We start from the raw sequence: 27,811 nt of genomic DNA, 5'->3' as shown, positions 1-27,811 counted from the left end.
TAGAGGGTCTCTGAAAGCCTTTCTACCTTTAGAAGGTGATTCTCTGTAGTTTCCCTTCTACCTAGAGTGGGATGGGTGTAGGCTGGGTGAGCATTAATAGGTCAAGGGGTTCTGTAGAGGAGAAGGAAAGGAGTGAGTTCTTTCTTCCTTTTTTTTTTTTTTTTTAAGAAAATTGATTACTTGAGAGATGAGAGAGAGAGGGAAAGGGAGAGAGAGAAACATCGGTTTGTTGTTCCACTCACTTATGCATTCATTGGTTGATTTTTGTATGTGTCCTGACCAGGGATCGAACCTGCAACCTTGGCGTATTGGGATGACGCTCTAACCAACTGAGCTACTTGGCCAGGGAATTCTTTTTTTTCTGAGTTGGGTTCTTTTGCCAGTGTCCTTTCTGTTTTTCACATTGAAAAAAAGGTATTTCCGTGTGCTTCTGCAAGTGGCCTTAAGTAAACATAGGCCATATCTCTTCAGCTGCTCTTGGTACACCTTGCAGTGGTTCTCAACCTTCCTAATACCGCGACCCTTTAATACAGTTCCTCACGTTGTGGTGACCCCCAACCATAAAATTATTTTTGTTGCTACTTCATAACTGTAATTTTGCTACTGTTATGAATCATAATGTAAATATCTGATATGCAGGATGTATTTTCATTGTTCGCGACCCACAGGTTGAGAACCGCTGTTAGAAGCTCAGGTGCAATTCAGGACAATAGGCAACTGCCAGAGAGAGAAAAGTAAGATTCCATAAAATCAGGTAGGGTCTGGCTCACAATGCTTTGAACATGAATACCAGGTTATGCGTTTTCATCTGCACCCTCCCCACCCCACCCCTGCAAACACATCCTGGGAAGAGGAGAACATACAGCAGAGATTTAGGGTGCAGGTGGGATCTAAGTTCTCCATGACTGCCTTTGTTTTAATGTTTTAATTTCTGTGATAATTAACATTCCTTGAAAGTTGCTTTCCTTCCGTTCTTTTTTTAAAAATATTTTTTATTGATTTTAGAGAGGAAGGGTGAGAGATAGAGAGATAGAAACATCAATGATGAGAGAGAATCATTGATTGGATGCCTCCTGCATGCCCCCTACTGGGGCAGAGCGGGGGATCGAGCCCGCAACCTGAGCATGTGCCCATGGCCAGAATTGAGCCTAGGACCCTCTAGTCCACAGGCCGACGATCTATCCACTGAGCCAAACCGGCTAGGGCTCTTTTGTTAGCCCACTCTGGTTGGACTCATGCCTTCCTCTCTAGTGACAAAGTTCTTGTCAAGGTCACCTTTGATCACCATTCTTCCTAATACAATGGTCTCTCTCTCCCTAGTCTTTATCTGCTTCGAAGCTGTGTTTGGCTTATTTGACCACTCCTTTCCTTTCTTTTCAAAATACCAGCTTTTCTTGGCTTCTAGGCAACCACCACACTCTTCTGGTTCCTCCCATCCCACCAGCTGCTCCTTCCCAGTTGTCTCTGCCTGCTTCTTCTCTTGTTGACTTCTCAGTGTTAGAGTGCTAGGTTTTACTAGTAGACCTTCCTGGGGCATCGTTGAATGCAGGTAATGATTCAGAGGGTCTGGGTAGGGCCTAAGGTTTTGCATTTCTATCAAGCTTCCGGGTGATGCTGTTTTGCTGGTCCATGGAGCACACTGCGCAGCAAGGCACTGGAGCTCTGTCCTCAACTTCTCTAGATGAACTACTTCCTGCTTTAAATAACCTCGTGACTTTTATTGGTGCCTTCCCAGCCCACTTGGGATAAGACCCAGAGTCCTTATGTTACCGGAAGGGGGTCGTGGCACTGAGCAGGTCTGCCTAGTGCTGGCCGGTAGTGGGGTTCTTGACTTCATGTGGGGAAAGATTTCACAGCACAGGTCTCGGTAACTGAGAGGATGTTTATTAAAGCTGGGGTCAGTGAAATCAGGAAGGGCCTAGGAGAGAAGAAGCAACAGGAGAGGGACTAGGTGGGGAAATGAGCCTAGGCCGGGCTGCTTTGGCTCACTAAGAAGTCAGGGAAAAGGGGGCCTTGGGGACAGGTTCAGGGGGTTAGGCCGAGATGAGCTAGCATTGCTCCCTGGTTGCAAGTCTCCTAAGGTCCCTTCGAGTTAGGGAGGTGTGCCTGTCAGGAAAGGAAAGGCCAGGCGTGCTCCTGGGAGGGAGAGTTCGCGCTGGGACCTTCATTTTGAGGGTTTTTAAAGTTGGGAGTTTAGGGGAGGTTTGGGGAAGGAGGGCAGCAGAGGATTCATTAGTTTGATGCTGATGTCCCAAAGTGAGCTTTATCCCCTGAGCTTCATTGTGCTGGGGTGTGGTTGGCACAGGTGGCACTGACTGGATTTCTGCTATCTGTCTCCCTGAGTCGGGGTGACTTAAGCTATTTACCTTCTGGTTGGGGAGGAGAAGTGTAAACCATTTACTCTCAAGTGTCCTTGGTTTAGGGAAGATGGAATTTATTAGATGGCTGCAAACTGCTTGGCCATTTAACTGTCTGTCTTAGTTTCCCTCTTCCACTTGTCCTGGCTTTCTAGCCTGTCTCACTGAGGGCCACAGGCTCCATGCTTTGGTTCCTGCCCACTGCTCTGCCCTCCGTCTTCCCCTGCTCCTCTCCCACTTGTTCTGGCGGAGTTGGCTTTCTTGCTGACTCTCCCACTTGCCTAGCAGGAGCTCCAGACTTGCTGTTCTCTCTTTCTGGTGCACAGCTTGCACCGATCGCATCATCTCTTTCACATCGCACGCTCCCTTCTCAGAGAGGCCTTCCTTGACCACTGTGTCTAACAGACCTCCACCACCACCTCCACCTTGTTCTCTCCTTCCCCTGCTTCATTTTCTTTAGAGCAGTCGTCACTGTGGGGGTCGCTTGTTTGTTATCTTTCTCTCCCCACTAGAGTGTATGTTCCATGGGAGCAGGCCTGTCTCTGTAACTGCTGACGAAGAGGGCCTGGAATGGCTGTAGGCTCTCAGTAAGAACGGGTTAGTGGTTAAATAAAGCATTAGTATCAGCATATCCCGAGTGAGCTGGATGACCGCTGGTCACTACCACTCCTTTCCAATGCCATGTTTAAATGGTTTGGGTTTCAGGTTAGATTGCAGTACTTTAATTTTCATGGACTGTTGGAGAAGAACTGAGATGGATTGGACACATAAGTGAGACCATCACACCATGTGAAGACCCAGCATTTTTAGGGCAGATGGCACGCATGAAGGTGTTGTAGTTGTTTGAATAAAAAAGGCTGCAGAAAATTGCACAAGGTGTTTGGGTGCAATGAACTCATGAGGATCTGCACTGTAGCGGTAGGTGTCTTCCTGTGCACACCGCGCATGGTGACTTAGTTCAGCAAACTTAACATCCTGCATATTAACTTCGTGTTGTGAATTTGATTTGTATTGGTTTTGTAATTGTATCTGCATTTAATGTGCAGATTTGTTTTGACTTTATGGTACCATAAAACTATAATAGCTTTATATTTGTACACTAAGTGAACGCTAATGGTCTTTGAGAATTTTTTTCTTTAAAGGCACCTGTACATTATGCAAACTTGTGTGAAAACTAAAATAGCAATTAATCAGTATTGAAGATGTGGCTGAGGACAGGGACACCTAGGACTAGGTCTTAATTTCTCAAAGGGCTCGTGAAAAGCTATTTCTAACAAAATAAGGAGAGTATGGGCTCTGAGTGGGCTATTACATTTTAGTATGCTTTCAAGACAGTAAAATTTTTAAATGTCTGTATTCATCTATATATATATAAAAGGCTAATATGCTAAGTGTCCGACCATTCAACCAGTCACTATGATGTGCACTGATCACCAGGGGGCAGACGCTCAACGCAGGAGCTGCCATGATGCGCACTGGTCATTTACAGAGAAACAGCACTGCGGACCTGGCGCCAACAAAGCAACACTCGGCTTCCCCCAGGTGAGACACAGGCCCCGCCACCACCCGGGAGCGACAGCCTACCAAATCACAGCTGACACTGCTGAGACCCCATGGCGCAAAATGCGGCCCACAGCGCAGCCCAGCCCCAAAACAGTGGGTGGCTGTAGGCGCCGGGTAATGATGTCACATAGCAACGCCCGGCATCCTCTCCCTAATGGCGACTAGCCTCCTTGCAGTTTCTTCAGCCCAGGAACACGACTTGCTTTATAGCCAGGTGCAAACATTTCACACTTTAACCAAATGTCTGTGAAGCGTTTTCCCATGCCTCATCTATTTTGATCCTCACAGAAGTCCTAGAGTAGGTAGATAGGAGACTCGATGGAATCCTATTTTCTTTTCTTTAGCCAGAAAACGGAGATTTAGAAAGCTTAGAAACTTGACCCGACTGTAGAGGGGTAAGAAATGGTGGACCTTGAAAATGACTTCAGGTTTTCTCACTGTGCAGAATATAGTCAAACACTGCTGCAGTTAAATATTTAACTCCTTATTCTCTCTGCATGATCTACAATAATAATCTGCTTCATGTTGATATTTATTGCAGTGTTGCTGACAATTACCTGAAAGAGACATTGGGGTGCTTCACTGGGCTGGAAAAATTTTAGCTAAATCAGAAAGCAGGTCTAATTAAGCAAGTTTACCTATAAATATAAAGCTCTTGCTGGCACCAATTGCACGTGTGTGTTTCAATCTGTCATTATCGATCGTGAATTTGGTTGACACTTCTGTTATAGAGAAAGGACAAATAGGGACATTAAATTATTTCTTCTAATTCATTTCCTTTCAATGTGCACAAATCCGTGCACTGGGCCAGTAGTTTGAATATAAAAGAATATACTGACAAACTCTAAAAGGCTGAAATACTTTTGTTTGTTTACATAACTGAAACTTTTGTTTCTGATTACTGACTCAACTTCTTATTATTGAAAAACATCATGAATTGTGAACCTTTCTTAGTAGAGAAATCTGTGTAAAATAAAGATATTTAAATATAAAATAAAGATAATGGAGTTGATGGCCTTTACCCATCAGAGCCAGGGCTGGTTTAGAGGAAGGTATGCAAGCGGAAGCTTCCAATCTGACTTTTGCCCCAGGCCCTTCTGCTGACCTCTGACCCTTGGGAAGGGATTTGCTTTTGGGAAATGGGGCCCAAGACGAGATAAGTTCTTGCTTTGAAAGAAGATGTGAATGGTTGTTCCTCACACATTTCATTTGAACATATGTATTAGTTTACATCCTGTTCACTTCTGTCATAGTCCCTTTGGGCTTCTCTAACAAAATACCACAGACTGGGTGGCTTACAAACAACGTAAATTAATTTCTCGAAGTTCTGGAGGCTGAAAGTTCAAGGTCAAGGCACACGCATGTGGTGTCCTGGTGAGGCCATCTTCCTGGTACATAGTGGCACCTTCTCACTGCATCTTCACATCGCGGGAGAGACTAGGGATCTCTGTGCAGTCTCTTGTATAAGAGCACTAATCTTATTCCCGAGGACTCCATCTTCATGGCCTGCACAGCTCCCAAAGGCCACCTCCTAATATTATTATCTTTGGGAGCTAGTGAAGTATGGTAGCAATCATATCAGGTAGAAACTGGAGTTTAACTTTAACCCTGCTGTTTGGCTTCTGTACTTATTTGCTTTAACAATAGAAAAGTTCCTTTGATTTTCTGAATTATATAAATCATCCCATTCGATTGAATACCCTATTGATTGTAATGTGAATACCCCATTGGTTGTGGTCATACTGGTTTTAGAAAGCACATTCCTCTGTACCTGGGAACCAGGACAGCACAATTATCCCAAGACCTGAGGGTTCCAGATAATGTGTCCCTGTCAACTCAGTGGTCCCAAGACCCGATGGCTCTAGATAATGTGTTTCCGTTGATTCAGTGATCTGGAGACCCAAAACTATAATTAACATGCTTAAGTCTGCTTCTGAAAACTGCTTTTTTGCAAACCAGGTTCTTCATTTCAAACCCTGGGATGTAATCGATACCTTTGTGATCTTTGCCTATATAAATCTGGTGGTGGGCCTGGGGAGGGGACTGGGAGATTTGGGAGAGCAAAATGCCCCCTCGTAGTCCCGGATTTGCAATAAATGTGACTCCTTAATTCGACTTCTTGAGGCGTCCTTGTGTGATTCCCGGGGTACATTAGACTTCTTGAGGTGTCCTTCTTTGATTCGCGGGGTACATTACAACACTAGGACTTGAGAGCTATGAGTTTTGGGGACTCAAACATTCAGAACATAGCCACTTCCAAGTATAATTTTAGGCTCTCATACTAATGAGCCCAACTATGTGGAAGTGTGAAACCAGAAAGACTGGGACTGAAGACAGGAGCAGCTGTGAATGTGGGGTTGGGTCGTAGTGACTTAGGAAAGGAGAAAGGAACCCAAGGATATCAGGAATGCTTGGATTATCTGGCCCTGGCCAGGTAGCTCAGTTCGTTAGAGGGTTGTCCTGATACTCCAAGGTTGTGGGTTTGATCCCAAGTCAGGGCACATACAAGAATCAACCAATGAATGCATGGGTTAGGTGGAACAACAAATCGATGTTTCTTTCTCTCAAATCTTAAATCAATAAGGAAAAATTTTTTAAAAAAGAAGAAATGCTTGGATAATTTAAAAGTGTAGTCCTTTCTTCAATTATCTGAGCTCCTGGCAACAACAAGATGCAACATGTTTGGTGTGACTTTGGAGTTGGGATTGTCCCCCTTCCCCTGCTGTCCATCTAGAATTCTGGGTTGGAAGATTGAAGTGGGGAATAAGGGCCCTGGTGTCATCCAGCTTTGGGGATAATAACTGTCCTGAACAACAGACATGAATTTACACATGTGGGAATCTGCTAGGTTTCTATTTTAGGAGGTTTGATTTAAAAAATTTTTTTGGGCGGGAGTGACACCACAGCATTATTTTCTGCTTGTTTTTTTATGTGTTTTTTTTTTAACAGCTACACTGTATGATTTCAGTAGGTGTCTGTGGATGGTTCCAGGTGCCTGTCATTTATAACACAGTCTTTCTGGATCTCATGCAAAGAGCTGAGGCATTTCTGAGAGTTGGTTGATTGTGAATTGATGTCTGCAGGGAGGTGGGAAGGCTGCACACCAGCACGGAGCCTGCCCAGCGGCTCTGGATTTGGCCAACTTTGCTCTTGACGCTCGCTCCTGCAGTGTTTTCCCTGATAAGGACAAAAACAGACAGGTCTCCCTGGTTTGATCTTGTTTTCAGTGACTAAGAAGAGATGTTTTGCAGAAGGCATAATGTATTCCAGAGGAGGATGTTTAGCTTTGGCATTCACTTTGCAGAAATCCTCTTTGAGGAGGTGCCGGGAATGCGCCACTGGCATTGTTGGGATTCCACAGGGTGCCTTTCCTCCCCTTCGGACTGATAACCCGGGGCCTGTTTTCTACTTTTGGAGCACACACATCTTGTGAACGTGGTGCTGGACGTGGGAAGAAAAGCCACAATGGCAAAAATATCCTTGGGTGAGGATTAAAAATAAATAAACAAACAAATAAATAAATAATCTCTCTCTCTCTCTCTCTCTCTCTCTCACACACACACACACAGACACACACACACCCAAGCCACAGTGATGCTGACGGTCAGGTTCTAGTGTTCTAAACAGTGATCCATGTTCCTACTGGAGGGTGGGCAGAGAAGATTTGTTATGAAAACCTTGACTTTAAAAAGTATATACTCATGATTTTTACTTTCATTTAAGATAATGTATTTTTTTCTTATTTTGGGATTTCACAAACAAATAACTTTTTGCAGCTTCAGTTGTTTCAAAGTGCGGATCTCTCAGACCTGCTTGTGTATTGAGCAGGAAACTCTTTGTTGAGTTATGGCTGTTCAAATTGTTAAAACCAAGGGGGTCCCCTCACACCGCCATTCCTCTGATGTCACTCTTTTGGAAAAAAAATATATATATATGTTTTATTGGTTTCAAAGAGGAAGGGAGAGGGAGAGGGAGATAGAAACATCAGTGATGAGAATCATTGATCAGCCGCCTTCTGCATGCCCCACACTGGGGATCAAGCCCACAACCTGAGCATATGCCCTGACTGGGAATTGAACAGTGACCTCCTGGTTCATAGGTCGACACTCAACCACTGAGCCACTTCAACTGGACTGACCCTTTCTTTAATTCAGATTTTAAAAGGGGATTCAGAGAGCTATGTGCCTAGAACAGTGATGGTGAACCTTTTGAGCTTGGTGTGTCGGCATTTTGAAAAACCCTAACTTAACTCTGGTGCTGTGTCACATATAGAAATTTTTTGATCTTTGCAACCATAGTAAAACAAAGACTCATATTTTTGATATTTATTTTATATATTTAAATGCCATTTAACAAAGAAAAAATCAACCAAAAAAATGAGTTTGCGTGTCACCTCTGACACGTGTGTCATAGGTTCGCCATCACTGGCCTAGAACATAGTTTATGAGTTCATCCATTCATTCATTCACTCAGCGCCTGTGGGTGCAGGACACTTCTGGGTGCTGGAACGTGGCGAGGAGGAAGGCTTCCTGTGGAGTGACAGTCGCTGAGACCTGACAGAGCTGCCTTGCTGGCTCGCCAGTGCAGTGGGACACAGTGACGTGTTTTGGTCCCGGCCCTCCCAGTGAACATGCCAGGTTAACTGTACCAGATACTGTGAAAGCAGAACAATGAAAACATGGTCCCTGCTCAAGAAGGAACTTGGGTCTTAGGAACAGAAGGTCTGCCTCTGACTCCTGGGGCCGCCCGAGCCTGGTGAGACCTTGGGGAAACTGACACCACTCAGAGTTCACACATCTCTAAAGGGGAGCAAATAGGATCCCTTGTGCAGGGGGGCTGCGAGGATCCTGCCAGCCCTGGGGATATAGGGAAAGCACCACTGGTTGCACCGTGGAGAACGCTGTACATGTCTGACACAGAATCAGTTGAAAAGACTTAAAATGTGGCTGTTGGGACAAAACTGGAAAGCTATGCTGTGCTGTGTAGAGCTGACTGTGCAGAGCTGACTGTGTACTGGAATGCCAAAGCCAGAGACTGCTGGAGGAGGTGAGCCTGGAAGAAAGAACAGGATTTTCACATCTGAAGAGAGATCATTTTATTACTGGGGGAAAGAAGTGGAAAGTAGGGGTCATACAAACGGTGTGAAGACAGAAGCTTCTCTTACCAGCAATCTGCAAAATGTTCTCATCCATGCCCTGGTGTGTGTTGCTCAGGGATTCGAACATCGACCTGTGCACTGAAGGGTTGCAGGTTAGATTCCTGGTCAAGGGCAGGGACCTGGGCTGCAAGTTCAATCCCCAGCTGCGATCGGAACGCATGCAGGAGGCAACCAACTGATGTGTCTTTCTCACATTGATGTTTCTCTCCCGTCCCTCCTTCCTTCCCTTCCACTCTCTTTAAAAATCAATGGAAAAAATATCCTCGGATGAGGATTAACAACAACAGCAAAATGTCCCCTTCCTCGTGCTGGCCAGATAGAATTGTGCTAATGTCAATAGTGAGAATGTGAGCATAAGATGTTCCCTGAGTTTGAAGGGTTTTTCAGTGCTCAAAGTGGACTGTAACATAATGAACAACAAAACTGAGAAGTCTGAGAAGACCTCACTGGTTTTAGGAGGTATTTTACTTTCTTGGCCATTTTGGCTTCAGCACAGGTAGGTTTAGGTGAGTATCAGGATGCATGTCAGGGATGCAGACAGGTTTTATTTTGTGTCTACACTGACTGATTGGGATGGAAGGCAAAGGTGCCGTGTTGAGGATTCTGAAGCTAGGTGGGGCTTAGGGAGAAAGTGCAGTGATAAAATAAGCCTGTATTGATACGTTTAGGGCTTAGATTCCATAGAGGAAACTACAGCACAAATGTCACGCATCTGTTATCTCTGGTTAAGAGATCTTTCTGGGTACCTGGCAACGTTAAGACACTCATGTATTTGGTCAACAATTATTTATTAAATTTCCGCTGGACACAGCACTGTACTTTAACTTTAGACTCTTAGCACTCTGGTTTCTTAATTAGTTAATAAGAGATTTCAGGATGTTGATAGTTAGTGCTGTTTGGTTAACCACTGGGGTTTTTTGCCTCTGTCTCAGAAGTATTTGAAAACATTTTATGATCAAAGTCAGATTTCTTGTGGCCATAAATAACACATTAAATCTTCTTCATTTATCATTTCCTGCTTTTTATTTGGCAGACGATATATACATATGATTTAATTTTTCCAAGTACCTTTTGAAGTAATCATCAATAATCTGACTATTGAGATAGGAAAATACTGAGAAATTAAAGAACAATGTGCCTGATTGGACCCCAAATGGCAGGCGCGTTTCTCGCCCCTGCGCCTGGCTGTGCGCTCCATCACTTGTCTGCAGGGCTGCAGACTCTGCATCTCAGCTCTGCAGCAAGTTCTGGTGGGAGAACTTTCAGAAGTTATTTCAAGGGCAACAGGTGAAAAAGAACGGATCCCATTTTCTAAGCATTTTGTGGACTTGAATTCTGTACTTTTTCAGAGACTATGTGGAATATAAAATATCAGTCACTGAATTTTAAGATTAAAGTTGGGAATATAGTAACAGCAGTAAAAAACAAAACAAAACAAAACAAACAAACAAAAACAAAAACGGAGTGGGATCAGCAAAAGTGGAACAGAGACTGATGAGGTGGGAGAGCCTCTATGGCAGTGGTTCTCAACTTGGCTGCACATTAGAATCACCTGCGAATCTTTTAAAAATCCTGATTTCTGGGGCTCATTCTCCGGAAATTCTGTTTCTTTGTTATGGGGTGAGGCCACAACATTAGTAAGCCCAGAAATCAGGATTTTAAAAAGATTCCCAGGTGATTCTAATGTGCAGCCAAGGTTGAGAACCACTGCTCTAGGGGTATTAACTTGTGTGTATCATCTGACCTGCAGTGGCTCCTCGCTGACTGAGACAGTCAATGAATCCCACTCTGGGGAAATAACTTCTTGGTTGGTGGCTCCCTTCTTATTTCCTGGAATTAAGCTCAAGGCTGCACTGAGGCTCATTAGCTCCCCATTTCTGCTTAGATGCTCTTTTAAACAACGTGTGTGATAAACTAGAACTATTCATTCCAAGCCGACATGCATGGAGACCCTCCCCTGTGCCAGGTGCCATACTGGTGCCGGGGCTGGCCTGCCGGGCAGGTGGGGACTGTTATCCTCAGAAGGGAGAGCAAGCCATGGCGGAGTGGTTTCCAGTTGCCCAGGTGCATATCCGTAGCAGCCATGAGGGCCTCTGGAATTGCTGGGGAACATGCTTCCAGGTCTTGGAGGTGCCACTGGGAACCAGAGTGGATGTGTAGCCCAACATTGTGACTAATCTCCGTGCTTAGCTGATAACGTGTGATGCCCAGAGAGAGGCCGTGTTTCTATCCAAGAGCTAAGCTCTTTGTTCTTTCTCACAAACACACGCATTGATCTCACTAACTAAAGCAATTATCTTCATTTAGTGATCTTTTCCAAAAGCATTATTTCCACTCCAAAACACCACTTTTATTTGCCAAGTGCCACAGTGTTACATCCTGGCAATGGGTCAGCATGCACTGCCAAATTATGTAAGCCCTTGGTTGGGTTTAGTCCTGGCTGAGCAAGAGCGTCTGGGGAGTGCGAGCTGGTGAGGTGACCCTGTGTCTGAAAACGGAGAACAGCTGTCCTTACCTTCATTCATTAGCTCGGTGTTTACACTGTGATTGGGAAGGAAACCCACGTTTGCCTAAGACACCAGTCCCCAGCTGAGAAATGTCATACTGTGAAAATGTTGGATTGAGGTTTGTTGTCAAGGAAATATAAACTGTGGACATTTCATGAAATTCAAACATGCGGATTAATTTGCTAACAGGGAGCTAAGATTGCAGTAAACCACACTGGCCTTATTCAAAGATTGAAATGTAATTAGTGTTGACTGTAGTGGCAGCAGCTAATGAGAAGGACTATAAAACCCTAGAAAAGAATTTTAGTAATAAAAATTAGAAGAAATATTTTCATAGAAAAGTCAGCCTCACCGTAAGAAGAGATTATTGGTGAATAAAATGACCTCATTTAGTAAATATCATAAAAAAAAGACATCACAGGGAATAAACTTGTTTGTATAGGCGCTCTTTTGTTAAAGAACATTTTTTGGGGGTAAACTTTAATGAATGGAGACACTTCTGGAGACCCAGAATGAAATATGCCCACGTGGGCAGGGAACCGGGATCAAGACCCACCAGTCCCTTGTTTCATCCGTCATGCATTGCTTCCTCTGCCCAAGGCACCCCTGCTGCTCTTGCTCTAGTATTGAAGTGTTTCATAAATATTATTGGCCTCGTCAAGCTAAATGTTAGCGCTCTCCTTTTCAAATATCCTACTCAAAAGATAGTAAAGGAATGAAAGCTAAACCTACAAAGACAAAGAATGGCGGTGGGGACGTAGAGGAGAGCTCCGAGGCACATGGAGGAGTGGTGGCTGATTAGTGGAGTGATAGATGCCTCAGCCTGCAGTGCGACTGTGTAGAGATGAGGGAGTTGGCCTACAACTGCCGAGAGGCTGGAAAGGAAGGCAGCGGCTACTGTAGAAGGCAGGGGGAGGGGCCAACATTCAGGAACTTAAGAGACAGGAGAACTGGAGCAGTGCCTCCTCTCCACCCTAGATGTCTGGCTTCCACCTTTCCCACCCCTCCCACCCCTCCCACCCCAGAGCAGACTGGAGGTCTGTCCTCTGGAGAAACTGAAGTGGAATAATGTTGGAAGGGGGTGTGAGTGACTGAAAGCAGGGGACGGAGAGCTGGGACCTCTATGCTTGTCTCCTGCCCGGTTCCATTATGCCAGCAGCCAGGCCTGTGTACCCCCAACAAGGGTTGGGAAGCATCTATTCTTGACAAACCGAACAGTTCTGGGAAAAAATGCCCCAGAAACTGAAATGTATGGGCTCCTCAGTGAACAGCTTGGCACCTTTTTCTTATATTACTTGAAGCTCACCACGCATAACTCCTCCATGCATATAGAGCCTTCAATCTGCTTTTAGTACTTTGCTCTTAAATAGGACCAGAGGCTAAGGATATGAGTCATATGAGGGAGGCCTCGACATGAAAGAAATGGACCAAAACAAACCAGAAAAGAGAAACTTTGTAGAAAATGGAGATGGTACAGACAGCAGAGAAAATGTGTGTTTTGAAAAGAGTTATAGCAGAAAGAGAGAAGCGATTTAATGTCTAACATGAGAATAGCACTTATGAAAGAGAATTAGTGATAGTGGAAATAACAGTAAATACTTGAATTAAAGGAAACACAGTTGAATATATATTTCTACAAAAGTAGAACAAAAATTGGAGTTGAAAAGTAGATGAGATAGAAATGTGAAAAGTTGAAATTCAGTCTAATGACTAATATATTAGATGCAAAGATAAAAACAAAATAAATGGTTCTCTGAACATCATCATAGAAATAATACAAGAACATTTCATAGAACTAAAGACTAGTAAGTATCTAACAATTGTGATGCAGCTGATGAAAGGATCTAAGGATAAATGTACAGAAAACAAGACAAGTAAAAATAGCAATGACTTATTAAGTCTAAAAAGTTAAAGTTTTATAAGAAAGAAAAGATGACAAGAGTCTACAATGTGGCTTTTTGGTGAACAATTTTTATGTAGCCATGATACTATAAAGAGTTGGCTCTTGATTTTGTTATTGGGAAGCTAGCAGAATGAGAAATTCATATGTATGTTGTATTATTTACCGCATGTAAAACTGGTAAATTAAGAAAGAGGCACAGTACCCAGCAACATGGACCTAAGTAGAAGAAACAGCGATAATTTGCAATTGGTTTCCTCTGGAGAATGTGATTGGGATGGGGGGGAAGAGGAGAGTCAAGGTTTTCATTATATTTCATTTTGCTGTGATTACAAAATAAAATTATTTGAAAATGTAACTGATAACTGATGAAAATGAAAGTAGACATAACGAAATAATTGGAATCTGTGAGATAATGACAAATTTTGCAGGTGAAAGTACCTCTCGAAGTCATTCCTATCTGTAAAATAGGTGATGATATCTAACATGTTTTACATTTAAAAGGATAATCGCCAAGCAAAACTGTCAGCTTCATGCTAGTAGTAGGAGACACATGGAGCCAGGAGGACCCAAGACAAATCAGAAAGACAATATAAGTAAGGATGAGCCATAGCTAAATGAAATAATTGGTAAGGTTGTATTAATGGATATATTTTTAATGCCATGCCCTAAAAAAGAGACTACACCCAGCACCCATTTGACACTGACAAAAATTACCCATATATGTGCCTACAAAGGAAACTTTAATACATTTTTTGTTGTTGTTAATCTTCACCCAAGTATCCTCTATTTTTCTATTGATTTTAAAGAGAGTGGAAGTAAGGGGGGGGGGGGGAGAGAGAGAGAAACATCGATGTGAGAGACACATCCATTGCTTGCCTCCCACATGCGCCCCAACCAGGGCCGGAGGGTCGACACTCTAACCACTGAGCCATGCCAGGCAGTGCAGTTTAATACATTTTAAAAGAAAGAAAAATGGACTTTATTTTCTGACTACAGTGCAAGTAGAAATGCACAACATATATAAATAAAGACCCTCCAAGCCAAAACAGCACAACAGCAGACATGCTGGAAATGAAAAAACTTTCTCAAAAATAATTCTTGTGTCAAAGAAGAAATCAAAACCACAAATTGAAACCACCTAGAAAATAATAATGGGAACATTACTCTGGTGGAGAGCTGCTTTGCCAGTGTCCATTCTTTTCTCTCTTCTTACTAACAGAATATTGATTTTGTTGAGAGTCACTGACCAGCTGAAATCCCTGTACACAGGCCTCCTTTTAGTCAGTGGAGCGGTGGCTATATGACTAAGTTCTCACCAATAAGATGCCAGGGATTATAGATGGGTGGGGCTTCCAGCAGAGCTTAAAATGAAGGTTGACTGAGCTGTCTAGTAAGCATATGTGATACTGGATGAGTCATTTTATAATCAGAAGGTGTCAATACACCTAAAGGAAGATGAGTGGAAAGATAAAAAAAGGTGTGTTCCTCCAAAATATCCAGGGATCCATTCATTCCAGCCCTGGACTTCCTACCTCTTGGGAAAAAAAAAAATCCTAACCCTTAAGTCGCTATTTTGGGTCTCTTTGTTAGTAGGAACCAACAAAATTCCTGACACACTCACATATCACAATTTATGAAATGTAATTAAAGAATGAAAAGAAACAAATGAAGCATGCAAATAAATAAATTGGAAACAAAAACAACAAAATAAAGGAAAGCCGAAAGAAATGAGGCTCAAAGTGGAACTCGATAAATTAGAAAAATGAAAAAAAAAAAAAGAGGCTAAATCTAAGAGCTAGTTCTTTCAGGAAAACAATAATTTAAAAGATATATAGACACATGTATTTACCTGCATCATCAAGAAATAGGTGAAGAAAGCACAAGTAAACAAAACTCGATCATGAAAAATAGATATAGAGATGAAATGATTTATACTTTGCAACACTGCAAATAACTTTGAAAATGTGGATCAAATAGGCGATTTTCTTGGTAAACATGCTATGAGATTGACTCCAGTATATAAAGAGACTCAAAGAGACTAGTAACATTGAAAGACATGAGACAGCCTTGACCTGAGCCCAGTTCTTACTGCTCTTCTGGCATCTCCTTTGCTGTTGGATTTTTCAGTGCGAAGGAAGTGGATTTCTGGTGAGACCTCCGGGTGTGGCATGCTGGTATCGGGGTGCAGCCTCTGGCAAGGGTGGCCACACACCAGATAGGTGAAGGCAGTGATTCTTGGCATTAGGACCCATCCCAAAATAAAGAGCTCCGAGTCTTCCGTTTTTTTTTAAATGACATTTTCCACATCAATATGCTACTTGATCTTTTTTAGTAAGAAAAAAAAATCATTGAAATTGTTTTCAAAACATTCCTTAAGGTTTCAAATGTTTCAAACAGTCTATCCAAATAAATAGTGGTAAAGATTTCAAAGCAGGATTATGCATTGAAAAGGTGGAGAGGGTTGTTTTGACAGAAAAATTAACGGTATAGAAAGAAAAGTGGTGAGCATCGGAACACTATTAATTAAGTTCATGGAAAAATACCTTGTTTTCACATGCTGGTAACTGGAATATCCCTACTGGTTAAAAATAAATGACATGAAGTGTGAGGAAACCAGTTAAGGGAAAAAAAATGAAGCAACCAGAACAGCCGGTCATCTAGAAAGAGAATCATGAAGTTATGCCAAAGGCTTCAGATCATTACACCAAGTCATCCACCCCGAGGCCAGGGTTTAAGCCCTGTGTTGGCAAACACCATGGTCTCGTGAGCCCGGGGGCACCCAGAAAGGCCTGCTTGGACAAGCATTTGGTTCTGGAAGTTTCCTTGCTGTTTAAAGTATGTTGTTTTCTCTGAACTTTGAAGTTTCCCCACATAATCTTCATGAATTCTAACGTACTGTCCTCTTTTACCCCATCTTTCCCTGGTAGCGGGAGCAGTGAGCCATGGAGCTGTACTTCGGTGAATATCAACACGTGCAGCAGGAATACGGTGTCCACCTGAGGCTCGCCAGTGATGAAACCAAAAAGTTGAGGAATTCCCAGCACCCTAAGGCAGGCTCCTACGGGGTCAGTATTCGGGTACAGGGGATCGATGGCCACCCCTACATAGTCCTGAACAACACGGAGCGCTGCCTGCCAGGTACACCTTTTTCTGAAAACGGGCCATCGTTTCCACCGCCAGGGATACATGACCTGCCTGTGCATCCCAGCAACGGGGCTGGGCTAGAGGACAGTGCGGACGAGCTGCCCTTTCCAGAAAACCCGTATGCCCCACCCAGCTCAGAGAGAACCCCAAAGCAACCCCCTCTCTTTGAGGCCAAGCATGGAGCTCTCGAATGCAAAGAGGGGCCCGGGAAGCCAGCGCAGGTGCTGAACTTTCAGAGGCATCCTGAGCTTTTGCAGCCCTACGACCCTGAGAAGAATGAGTTGAACTTACACAACCACCAACCTGCTCAGGGTACCTGGCTACAGACCCTAACAGAAGAGGGCACCAACAGTAAGAAGGGCTGGACTTACTTTTCCAAACCCAGTCGTTCCCAGCCCGCCAGCCCTCCTCTGGAAGAGCTGGCCAAGTCCAACGTGACGGCCATTCGCTTATGCAGCTCGGTGGTCATCGATGACCCCAAGAAGCAGACCTCCGTGTGCGTGAATGTGCAGAGCTGCGCCAAGCAGGGGCCGGCGGCGGCGGAGGCCCCCTCCCCGGGCGGGAGGCCCCCACCTGCCCTCGGCCCGCACCCCCACTCCGAAGCCAAGAAAACCAGGCCGGATGTGCTTCCCTTCCGGCGCCAAGACTCGGCGGGTGCCGTCCTGGACGGAGCGCGCTCCCGGAGGTCCTCCTCCACGTCCACGACGCCCACCTCGGCCAACTCCTTGTACCGCTTTTTACTGGACGACCAGGAATGTGCCCTCCACGCTGACAATGTGAACCGGCATGAAAACAGAAGGTATATCCCCTTCTTGCCAGGAACCGGGCGGGATATCGATACGGGATCGATGCCGGGCGTGGATCAGTTGATCGAAAAATTCGACCAAAAACCTGGGCTGCAGAGAAGGGGCAGGTCTGGGAGGCGAAACAGAATCCACCCCGAAGACAGGAAGAGGTCCCGGAGCGTGGACAGCGCCTTTCCCTTCGGCCTCCAGGGGAACTCGGAGTACCTGACCGAGTTCAGCAGGAACCTGGGCAAGTCCAGCGAGCACCTCCTGCGCCCCTCGCAGGTGTGTCCGCAGCGGCCGCAGGCCCCGGAGCACCCCCGCGGGAGACCGAGCGCGGGGCACGCCTCCGCCAAGCCGCAGGGGGCCCCCCCCAGGCCTCCCCAGCAGAGCAGAGATGGGAAAGCTCTGGAGAGCAAAGGTGGCCAGGAAAGTACCCCGGCGCGTGCATCCTCCCTCCCAGCGCAGAAAAGGGAGGAGGAAATCAAAACGGCCACTGCTACGCTGATGTTACAGAACCGCGGGCGAGCGGCGTCGCCTGACTCTGGTGCCAAGAAGATTTCTGTGAAGACATTTGCGTCCACCTCAAATACCCAGGTAATACTAGGGTGTCTTCCCCCCCGCCCCCCCTTTTTTAATTCCTGCAGCCTCATGCTACAGGAAGCTAGAGCAGTATATACCTGCATCTGTAGTGGGTGATTGCACATAGATTTTTTAAAAAATATTTTGTATTTTTTAGAGAAAGGGAGAGGGGGAGAGAGAGAAACATCGATGTGATGTGACAGGAAACCTGGCCATGTGCCCTGACCGGGAATGGAACGGGCATCCTTTCAGTGCATGGGTGGAGGACCAATCAACTGAGCCACAAGGGCCAGGGCACACATGGATTTTAAAAAATTTTTCCTAAAGATATGTCCTGCTGCTGATTGTATGGTTTTCTAAGTTAATTCAAGTACAGTTAGATTTCCACTGGGGTCTTGTCTATAAAGTGATTTGTCAAACACTATAGAGAGGTTCGCCTTTACCTTTTGTATAGATGTGAAATCAGGAAGTAGGTGGAATGTGTTTCCACACAGAGGTTGGGTGCTTAGGTCTGTGTAGATGTGTTAATTATCCTCATGAATTTGAGTGACTGGGCTAATTTCTGGCCTGAGAAAATAGGTTAATCCTAATTTAAGCTTAACCCTAGTGCTGGAATTTATTTAAGTGGTACATTTAGTGTTTTGCTAGACACAGTAAAAACATTAATGATAATGATAAAAATGATAATAAGGTTTGTAAGTGTCAGGCACTATTTGTCATATGTCACCAACCCTGTGAAGGCAAGTCCTATTAACCTCAATTTACAGGTGAGAAACTGAGGTGAGGAAGTTAAGTAACTTGCTCCAGGTTATAGAGCTACTAACCAAGTGGTAGAGCCAGCTGTAATGAGGATCCTTACCTGAGGAGTCACTTTTGGAAAGTAGGAATGTGTTTGGATGCTCCTGCTTCCGGGTTTCGCCTCCTGTCTGGAAACACCATCTCAGTCTCCAGGGATCTAATGACGCCCTCTGTTCCAGGCCACGCCGGACCTGTTAAAAGGCCAGCAGGAGCTCACGCAGCAAACCAACGAGGAGACGGCCAAGCAGATCCTCTACAATTACCTCAAGGAAGGGTCAGTGCTTTTCCTTAAAGGAGCAAAATACTGTCATTTCTGTGGGGCTCTTCATTTCCTTTTCTGGGACCTTCTGCTTTGCCCCCTCCCTCGCCGCCCTGTGTGAGCCATTGGAGGGTTAAGATTCAATGGCTGGAGTTTTCACAGCAGCATTCATTTAAATCTTGGGTGGTGGGAAGTGAAGATCAGGCAAGGGGAGTATAGGGAATGATATTGTACTTTAAAAATTGAATGTATTTTAAAAAATGACTATACTGAATTTGTTGTTAAAAAACGAAAGACAGGAAGGATGTCTGTTGTCCAGTTTTGAATGAAGTCTGCTGTCACCTTAGTTCCAATCACCCCTTATTAGAAGTTACAAATAAAAACACCTCCTTCCCTCCCCAGAGTTGACATTGGCCAGGAGCCCCTGCTTCCAGTATTTTTAAAGCATGTATGAGTCACTTAAAAGCAGTGCTTGTCACATACTTATCTTGGAGGTTGAGTGCGTAATCTGGTTTCACTCCTTACTCAGATACCGATGGCGCTGGAATTCCAGGTCAGGAATTCGAGGTTCCTGTTTCAGTTCTCTCATCAGATGTGATTAAAAAGAGAAAAAGCGTTACAGTCTGACATGACTGGAAGTCACGTGGCAAATACTCACTGGTATCAAAACACTGTGTGGTTTTTTTTTTTTTTTTTTTGTATTGAGCCTTACAATTATTTGTCAGTAATAGTAGACCTGACAAAGTGGTCAGGTTCAAACTATAAGATAAGGGCTCTTTTGGAATTAAAAAACAACAGTAACCAAAGAGATACTTTTATTCTTCTAGCTAAGTTATTAGTGCCTCTCTGTGATGGGTTTTACTATGTTAAGGTTAAAGTAGAAGAATTTTTGATTTTTAAAATTCTCTAAATTATTTTTTTTGGTTCATGATTTGAGACAGACTTTAGTTGGAGGCACCTATTTAAGGAAACTTATTAAAAAACTATTTTTCCCCCCTAATTGTCAGGTATGTGTGATAGAAGATGTGGTTGAGGTTAATAAGACTTCAGCCAATCATTACCTGTCAAAGTCTAGACAGAGGGCTGCTGTGTTGACAGTCTTAGCTTGGGGATTTGTTCTTTAGACATAGGCTGACCACGTTAAGATCACTGCGGATCATTCTTAAGCATAAGATTTAAAGGTAAAAACGTATGTGCGTGTGAGACACAGAGGAAAAATCCCTTGTTGGAATGAATGTAATTCATTTGAATCAAACAGCAAATTACTACATTTTCACTGGATGTGTTCTCCAAGCTCATTTAGAATGTTGCTATGTCTCTTTCATGTTTGGAAGTGGGAACCCCTGTCTCAAATTAAGTGGTAACATAGGACAATTTATTTGACGAAAAAATACACCAGCCACCTTGCTCTTTTAACACTGGTTTTGTAAAAAAAAAAAAAAAAAATCATGCCTCTTGCAGTTTGTCTTCTTAAAGGGCTTGCCTGTGTGTCAGGGCACATAAAGTATTCTGGGGCCAGTGGTTGCCCCTCACTGTTGTTTTTCCTTTGCCTCTTTTCCAGAAGCACCGATAATGATGATGCCACTAAAAGGAAAGTCAACTTGGTCTTTGAGAAAATCCAGACTTTAAAGTCTCGAGCAGCAGGGAGCGCACAAGGAAGTCACCAAGTAAGTTGAAGTTTTGTATCTTGCAGAGGGCATTTAACATGGGATGTGGCAGGCACATTGCTGTTTCTTCAGGCTGTGCAATTGGTTATGGCACCAAATGGGAAGTTTCCTGAGTAGTGAGCTGGCCCTGAGATGGGAGATCTCGTTTCACATGTTATGAATTTATACTCTGCCCTCTCTTTTTCAGAAAGGTTTTTAAGGTATTTTATTTTAAAAAACCCACACATAATAGGATGAAACAAATCTAGAAAGAGGAAATAAGACTAGAAAGAACTAAGCAAATTAATGGATAGATTTCATAGGCAGATTTGGAAGGTTGGTGTGAACTGACTTGGCCCCAAACTTTGGAACTTCGGAGAGTAAGAAATAAGAGAATAAGAACAAGAAACTAGGGAATAGAGACAGGTGAAGCCAACCGGCATTGGTGGAAAGGAAATGAAGGAGTGGAGTGGTGCCAAACTTTTTTAAAAAACTGTCTGTTTAACTGATTGTACTGAATTCGAGTTGGGACTTGGAGATTGCTTTTGTTAAAAAAAGGATTCGTCTCATAATTGATGAACATCTGCTATATGTCGCACACGCCTTGTACCCTGAAAGGAAGTAGCATTTAAGGGAGACGACTGAACACTTGTTCCTCCGTACGCCACTGTGCGTTGGGACCCATTTCTTGCTTGTGCGTCTTTACTTTCTCCTCCCAGGGGAATTCTGCAAAGGCAGGAAAGAGAGGCTACCCAGAGGCAGGTAACAGGAAGTTTGTCTATAGCTTCTTTTCAATGTTGGAAAAATTGGATAGAGGACATTTTTAGGCATCAACTACCACCTTTTCTCTATTGCTCAGTGTTCTCCTAGCACTCAGCTAACCCATGACTGCTGCTCTCCATCAAATAGAGATATATATGTATATGTATATTTATGTGTATGTATGTGTGTATGCATATGTATACACACATATATACACATGTATATGTACATATATATACACACATACAAACAGGAGTGGGCAAAAGTCAGATGACAGTTGTTTGTATGGAAAATACAATAATAAATAATAATACAAGAATAAACTGTTATATACTCACAACTGTAAACCCACTTTTGCCCACCCCTATATATAATATTTATTGTAGTACAAATATATTAACTGTTCCCACTTGGGAATTTTTAGATTATACACTTTGTTTCAGGAGTGCTATGCAGTTCTTAAAATTAGCTTAGGATTTTTTTGCTAAAAGTCTTAAATCTAAATTATCACTCTGACTCTTGCTTTTCATTTGCCTGCATATTCTTAGGGGGAATATATCCTTTGGCCTTTTTTGTTTTGACATGCTTTGGTCTTGATGTTAAGATGGTCATTGTGGGTCACAGACTAGGGGTATCAGGGTAGCCCTTCTGGAGCCACTAACACTAATGGTGTCTCAAAAGATTATAGAATTCTCTGAAGGAAGGGAAGGCAGGGCGTTGTAGGTAGAGGGAATGGCACAAGCAAATATAAAATGTAAAGAGGCACGTGTTAGCTATGTTTAGGGGATGGAGGTAATTTTGGAGCAGAGAGCATGTGGGGACGAAGCACCAGGTAGGAAAGACCTCAGAAATCGCATGAGAAGTTTCCATTTCAGACCGAAGGTGATAGGCCACCACTGATGGACTTTACACAGGAATGAATAGCGCCATATTCCTAAGAATTCATTCCTGTTGGAGCTCTCTGAAAGAGGTGAGATCAGAGGAGAGGACACCAGTTAAGAAGCACTGGGAATCAAGTGCGAGGTGGTGAGGCGAACTAAGGCCCTTAGTCTTCTAGCTCCTATTGCAGTGCCCTGAAGGCTTAATTGCCCATGTTTTCCTACTCCCTCTGCCTCCCTCTTATTTTCTGAATCTGATTATTCGCTGGCAAAGGCCAGTTAAGTGATTTTCTGTGAGGAATGTAAGGACCGTCTCCCATGTGGACTGAGACCATCTTGGGAAACGACAGCAAAGCAGACAGGGGTTTTGCTCGGGAAGGAGCGCGTGCAAGTTCCCTCGTGGGTCGGGTTTAGATTTCTAAAATGGACTGTTCTCATTTTGTCTGAGAGAATGGGAAGTTCTGTGTTTTTGTTGACTGGGGGCTCTGGTTAACTTCACAGGAGTAAGTGAGGAAATACCTCTTTCCAGGTTCATCAGGCACAACTCACACCTGGATTCAGATGCATGAGGGCCAAGTCACTGCCTTTTCCAGCTTTGATTCCTGCTTTTATCCCCTTTCCCCGCCATGTAGTTTTCCAACCACTTTGCTATAGTTTTTTAGCCAAATCCTTTTGAAAATATCATCCTATTATTACATCCATGGAAGAAAAAAATGAGATCCATTAATATTCATACTCAATCAGAGATGCTTCCTAATAGACTCTTTAATCAGATCCCTCTTCATTCTATCTCTCTCCATTATGGAAATGTGACATCTAAAAGAAGACAGCCAGTTTAGCCAGCTTACAGTTATTTACTGCTTGCATCCAGGCATATACAGGGTGAGGGATAAAAATATCATTGATGGTTATGGAGCAGTAATTCCCAATCTAATGAAAAGTTTGTAATAGATTTTTACACAAAAGGCCTTGGGAACTTAGAGACATGGGCTTTGGGTATTACTTTATGCAATAGATGAATCTTCACAAATACTTATTTTATCTTTTTACATTGTTTTATTGGGTATAACTTACAGTAAATTGCACAAATCTTAACTGCATAGTTCAAATGCAAGCACCACCCAGATCAAGATACAGGGTACTCCCATCACCCCAGAAGGTTTCCTCGTGCCCCTTCTCTGTAGGGATCTACATTGGAATCTTAAGATTTTAGAGTTACTGCTCTGATTATGTTTTGGGGGAAAGAGAATGAAAATAAATCACCTTGAACATTTCAATGCATATATCTTTGCAATTAACTGTAGGCTTCTAACTCTTCGTCTGAAGTCAAAGATCTTTTGGAACAGAAAACCAAGTTGACCACAGAAGTGGCTGAACTTCAGAGACAGCTTCAACTGGAAGTCAAGGTATCTGATTTTTCCTCAGTTATTTTTTCCATTTTCTTCTTGATTGATAAAGAATATTTTAAGTACCTTGGGATGCCCAAGTGAATTGAAAGCCAATATTCCCCCCCAAAAAGAAACACTCCTCTCATCACAGAAGTAAATCCCTGTATATTTGGCTCCTACTGACCAAAGAACTTAAAACAACAACAACAACAACAACAACAAAAAACAACCCAAAGCATATAGCGACTGTTTGCTTTGACAGAGTAAAAGAATCACTGTTGGATTCAGTCAGGCCAGTAGGAAATGAAATGCTTATAAAATATTGGAACTGAGTAATTGAAATAGTACAATAAGGTTTAGCTATGTTTGTTTCTCTTTTAAAAGTATTACAACTCATTAAATATGTAATATTGCTTTTAGTTACACATAACTATGCCTTAATTAAGTAGTTTGATTAATAATTAATGACATCACTAATACTTAATACTGTAAGTGCAAAGACATGGAGTCCATCCGAGTTTAGAAGGATGTCTTGTAAAGTTTCAGCATAACATAAATGTACGGTGGAGGTACTCTAAAATCACATGTATTCATATTAGAATCAACAGAACATCAAAGAAGAGAGAGAGAGAATGAAAGCAAATTTAGAAGAGCTCCAGAGCCAACACGACCACAAGGAGAAAGAGAACTCGGTGCTGCAGCGGCGGCTGGAAGAGAGTGAGGGCGAGCTCCGGAAAAGCCTGGAGGAGTAAGTCCTGGGCCAAGCGCCTGTCCTTCTGGTTCTTCATCTGATGTGGCCAGAACCTTTTTGTCCATTTAGTACTACCTGGTCTTTCAAATATTTACAGCGGCCGCTCCCTCTTCCTTTTCTCCCTGGTAAGCAGAAACGTTAATAATTTTAAAATTATTCGTACACCTTAAAGGATGTCTTGTAAAGTTTCAGCCCTTAGAGTGGGCCTATAGTAGGTAAGTGAGAAGCAGGGAACGCGGAGTGGTGATATCTCAGGCCTGAGATTTCAAGGGGCCTGGGCCCAGCCTCCAAAAAGCACGTCACGAGACCTCCACAGTCTCCCGGTTTGTGGATTCTGTCCTGGCTGGTGCTGGACTCTGTGACCTGTGCTTATATTTCTGTTGCGTCTGTAGAGATGGCAAGTCAAGCCCGGTGGCCTTGTCACTGTGGCCGTGTCTTAAAATCTGTGCAAAAGAGATCTGAAGCTAAGGTCGGAAAGGGTGCAGTGCTAAGAAGCCCTGTGGACACGATGGAAACTTTAAGTGAAGGTTAAGAGCAGGAGGGAAATCTGGAGGGAAATTCAAGAAAAATAGGACATTACGTAGTAAAAGCATTTAATTGCCTTGGCAATTTTGATGGTGTAGTTTTTGCTTTTAAGACATTCTTAGAGGTTAATTTTAGAAAAGAAGTTGGTAAGAAAACAATCAGAAAGTTTAGGGGGTAGTAAAGACTTTACAGTATAACAAGGTAGAATCGTTGTGAATTTGATTTAGAGCAGAGGTTGGCAAACTTTTGTCAGATAGTAAATACTTTACAGTTTATGGGCCATATGGTCTTTGTTGGAACCTCTCAATTCTGCCATTGTATTGTGTAAATGACTGTAAGCAATATATAAAAGAATGAGCATGGCTGTATTCCAATAAAACTTTATTTATAAAAATGGGCAGTGGGCCAGATTGGCCCATAGGTCATAATTTGCTGACTCTTCTGGTCTACAGTCCTGTGGGGAGGGGGGGGTGGGGATGTGGAGTGGGGAGAGTGGGAGGCTTCTTGGGGCTTTAGATGACTCTGCTTGAGCATCTGGAGGTCTGCAGTCAGATGGGATGAACATCAGCAGAGCCCGAGTCTGTCTGAGGGACTCCTTCTTGTCAGGCTGTTTCAGGTAAAGATGGAACGGGAACAGCACCAGACGGAGATCAGGGATCTCCAGGACCAGCTCTCGGAAATGCATGATGAACTGGACAGCGCCAAACGGTCCGAGGACAGGGAGAAGGGGGCTCTGATTGAGGTAAGGGGCCGGTGGGGTCAGGTGACAAGATAGGCCCATCTGCCTGAAGAGGGTGAGATGGCGGAGGTGGGATGGGGACTGAGTACCCTGAGCCATATTCTGTTTTGTGCATTTACCACACCTGTGCCTGTGGTTAGATTCTGTAAGAGCGTCACGTGTAATAGTTTTTAAACATTGTTTTAGGAAAACTTCCACCATACAGAAAAGTAGACAGGGTACTGCAGTAACTTCCACAGAGCTCCAACCCAGATCCAACAGTTGGCAACATTTTGTGATATTATCTCCACTTATTCATGTCCATCCATTCATTCTTCTATTTTTTTCATGCATCAATTTATCCATCTTTGCTGAACTATTTCAAAGCAAATTATAGATAACACCATGCCTCACGCCTAAATTCTCAAGCACACATCTTTGAAAATTATGGAATTTTCTTACAACCACAATACTATTATAACACCTAAAAAATTTAATAATTCCTATAATATATATATACAATATAACAAGAATTCTAATACGTGGGCCCTCATTCAAAATTTTCCGCTTGTCCTCCAGGCATATTTTATGGTTGTATTCCCCCACCTCCCAACCAGGATCCAATCAGGAATCCCACATTGCTGTCACTGTTTCCATTTATCCCGGTATAGCACCCTTCCCCCTCATTCCCTACGGCCTGCTTTTCTCCTCCCATCCCATCCATCTTCTGACGAGATTAGGCCAATGCCCCTCTGATTTGTCTGATTATTTCCTTATGGTGTCCATTATGGTGTTCCACTATCCCCTGTATTCTAGTAGATTTGCATTTAGATCTCTACACTAATAGATTTAGATTACACTTTGGGCAAAAATACTTTGTAAGTAATGCTATTTATGGGAAAGCATGGAAAATACATTAATGCCCATACAACACTTAGCACAGGTTAAGTTTTTGTTTAAGGCCCACAGGACTGTAAGCTCCAGGAGGGCAGGGTTGGTGATGGCTGGCTCAGCATTTTATCCCAGAGCTTGGGACACATAGCACTCAGTAAATATTTGGGGGTTGGTTGGATGGATTAGTTATGAGTTAGTAAGTGAATGAATGAATGAATCTGTTTGCTGTGACACAGGCTGCCCATCTGGCCTCTGCCCGTGTTAGTATACCCCCTATTAAATATTTAGCTCTTATCAATCGGTGAACAAGCGGATAAGATCGACTCTTTCCTCTGCTTAGCATTTGTTAATTATTATGGGCCTTTACAAAGACAGTTATTTTTTTCCTCCTGAATTAGATTACCATCTTGTTGAGGTGTTAGATACACACATATAAAAGTGATTAGAGAGCAAGAATAGGTTTTGAACATCTACATTTTGGGGGGGAGTGATTCTAATTGAGAGTCACAAAAATACACAAGTGCCCATTTAGATGTTTTGATATTTGCTATAACATTACCATCTGCATTTTTGGCATAGTTTTGAAATTTATTTCCATAATAATCTTTGTTTTGTAGGAACAGTTAAAAAAATAAATGACACGATTTAGAACAAAGCTAAAAAAAAAAAATGAAATAAGAAAGGTACCTTGTTAGTATTGAATTTTTATTTTCTATTGCTTTCCCCCAGGGCTGAGTCTTTCTTTGACCCGTTCTTGGGGTTAAAAGCTGCTGGCTTTAGTTCCTTGTTAAGTCTCCTCTGTCAATTGTTTTCTCACCCTTTCCTTGTTTGGTTTTGAAGTAATTCCCCCGGAAGGATTTTGGATCCTGCCCTTTAGAAGTAAGCCTCCCTCTTCCCCATGACTTGGCAGAGCTGAGCCCTGTGACCACACAGCACAGGGGTTCTCGTGAATACGTTTTCACATGGATACAGAGCAGAATCATTTCTCCCCACACGACCATCTCTCTCTCTCTCTCTCTGTTTAGACCTTTTCTCCTGAGAAGGCTTTAGTCTTCTTTCCTACCACCTGGTATTTCTCTTTTTATCCAAGGATTTCTTAAAAGCTACCATATTCATGGTATTATACTGCTAATCATGGCTCTGTCTTTTTCTCAGGGCTCAGAGTTACAAAGACAAGGAAATTAGAATGCAGC

General features: G+C 43.2%; 1 protein-coding gene across 3 annotated transcripts in view; it reads left to right on the top strand.

The window, feature by feature from the left end:
• The window catches only part of CGNL1 (cingulin like 1), a 163,012-nt gene that overhangs the window by 39,253 nt on the left and 95,948 nt on the right, over positions 1 to 27,811 (top strand). For all 3 annotated transcript variants that reach the window (XM_070421972.1, XM_070421953.1, XM_070421962.1), the window contains exons 2-7: positions 16,416 to 18,014; positions 18,977 to 19,071; positions 20,618 to 20,723; positions 23,647 to 23,748; positions 24,330 to 24,478; positions 25,613 to 25,748. In XM_070421972.1, coding sequence (XP_070278073.1) covers positions 16,431 to 18,014; positions 18,977 to 19,071; positions 20,618 to 20,723; positions 23,647 to 23,748; positions 24,330 to 24,478; positions 25,613 to 25,748 — 2,172 coding nt within the window. In that variant the 5' untranslated portion in view covers positions 16,416 to 16,430. The remainder of the gene's footprint in view (positions 1 to 16,415; positions 18,015 to 18,976; positions 19,072 to 20,617; positions 20,724 to 23,646; positions 23,749 to 24,329; positions 24,479 to 25,612; positions 25,749 to 27,811) is intronic.

The sequence above is a fragment of the Myotis yumanensis genome, unplaced genomic scaffold (assembly GCF_028538775.1).
Source record: "Myotis yumanensis isolate MYYU_CA2020_CCGP unplaced genomic scaffold, mMyoYum1.0.hap1 SCAF_1, whole genome shotgun sequence".
Lineage (NCBI taxonomy): Eukaryota > Metazoa > Chordata > Mammalia > Chiroptera > Vespertilionidae > Myotis > Myotis yumanensis.
The sequence above is the reverse complement of the archived record's forward strand: the minus strand, read 5'-3'. Positions and strand labels throughout refer to the sequence as shown.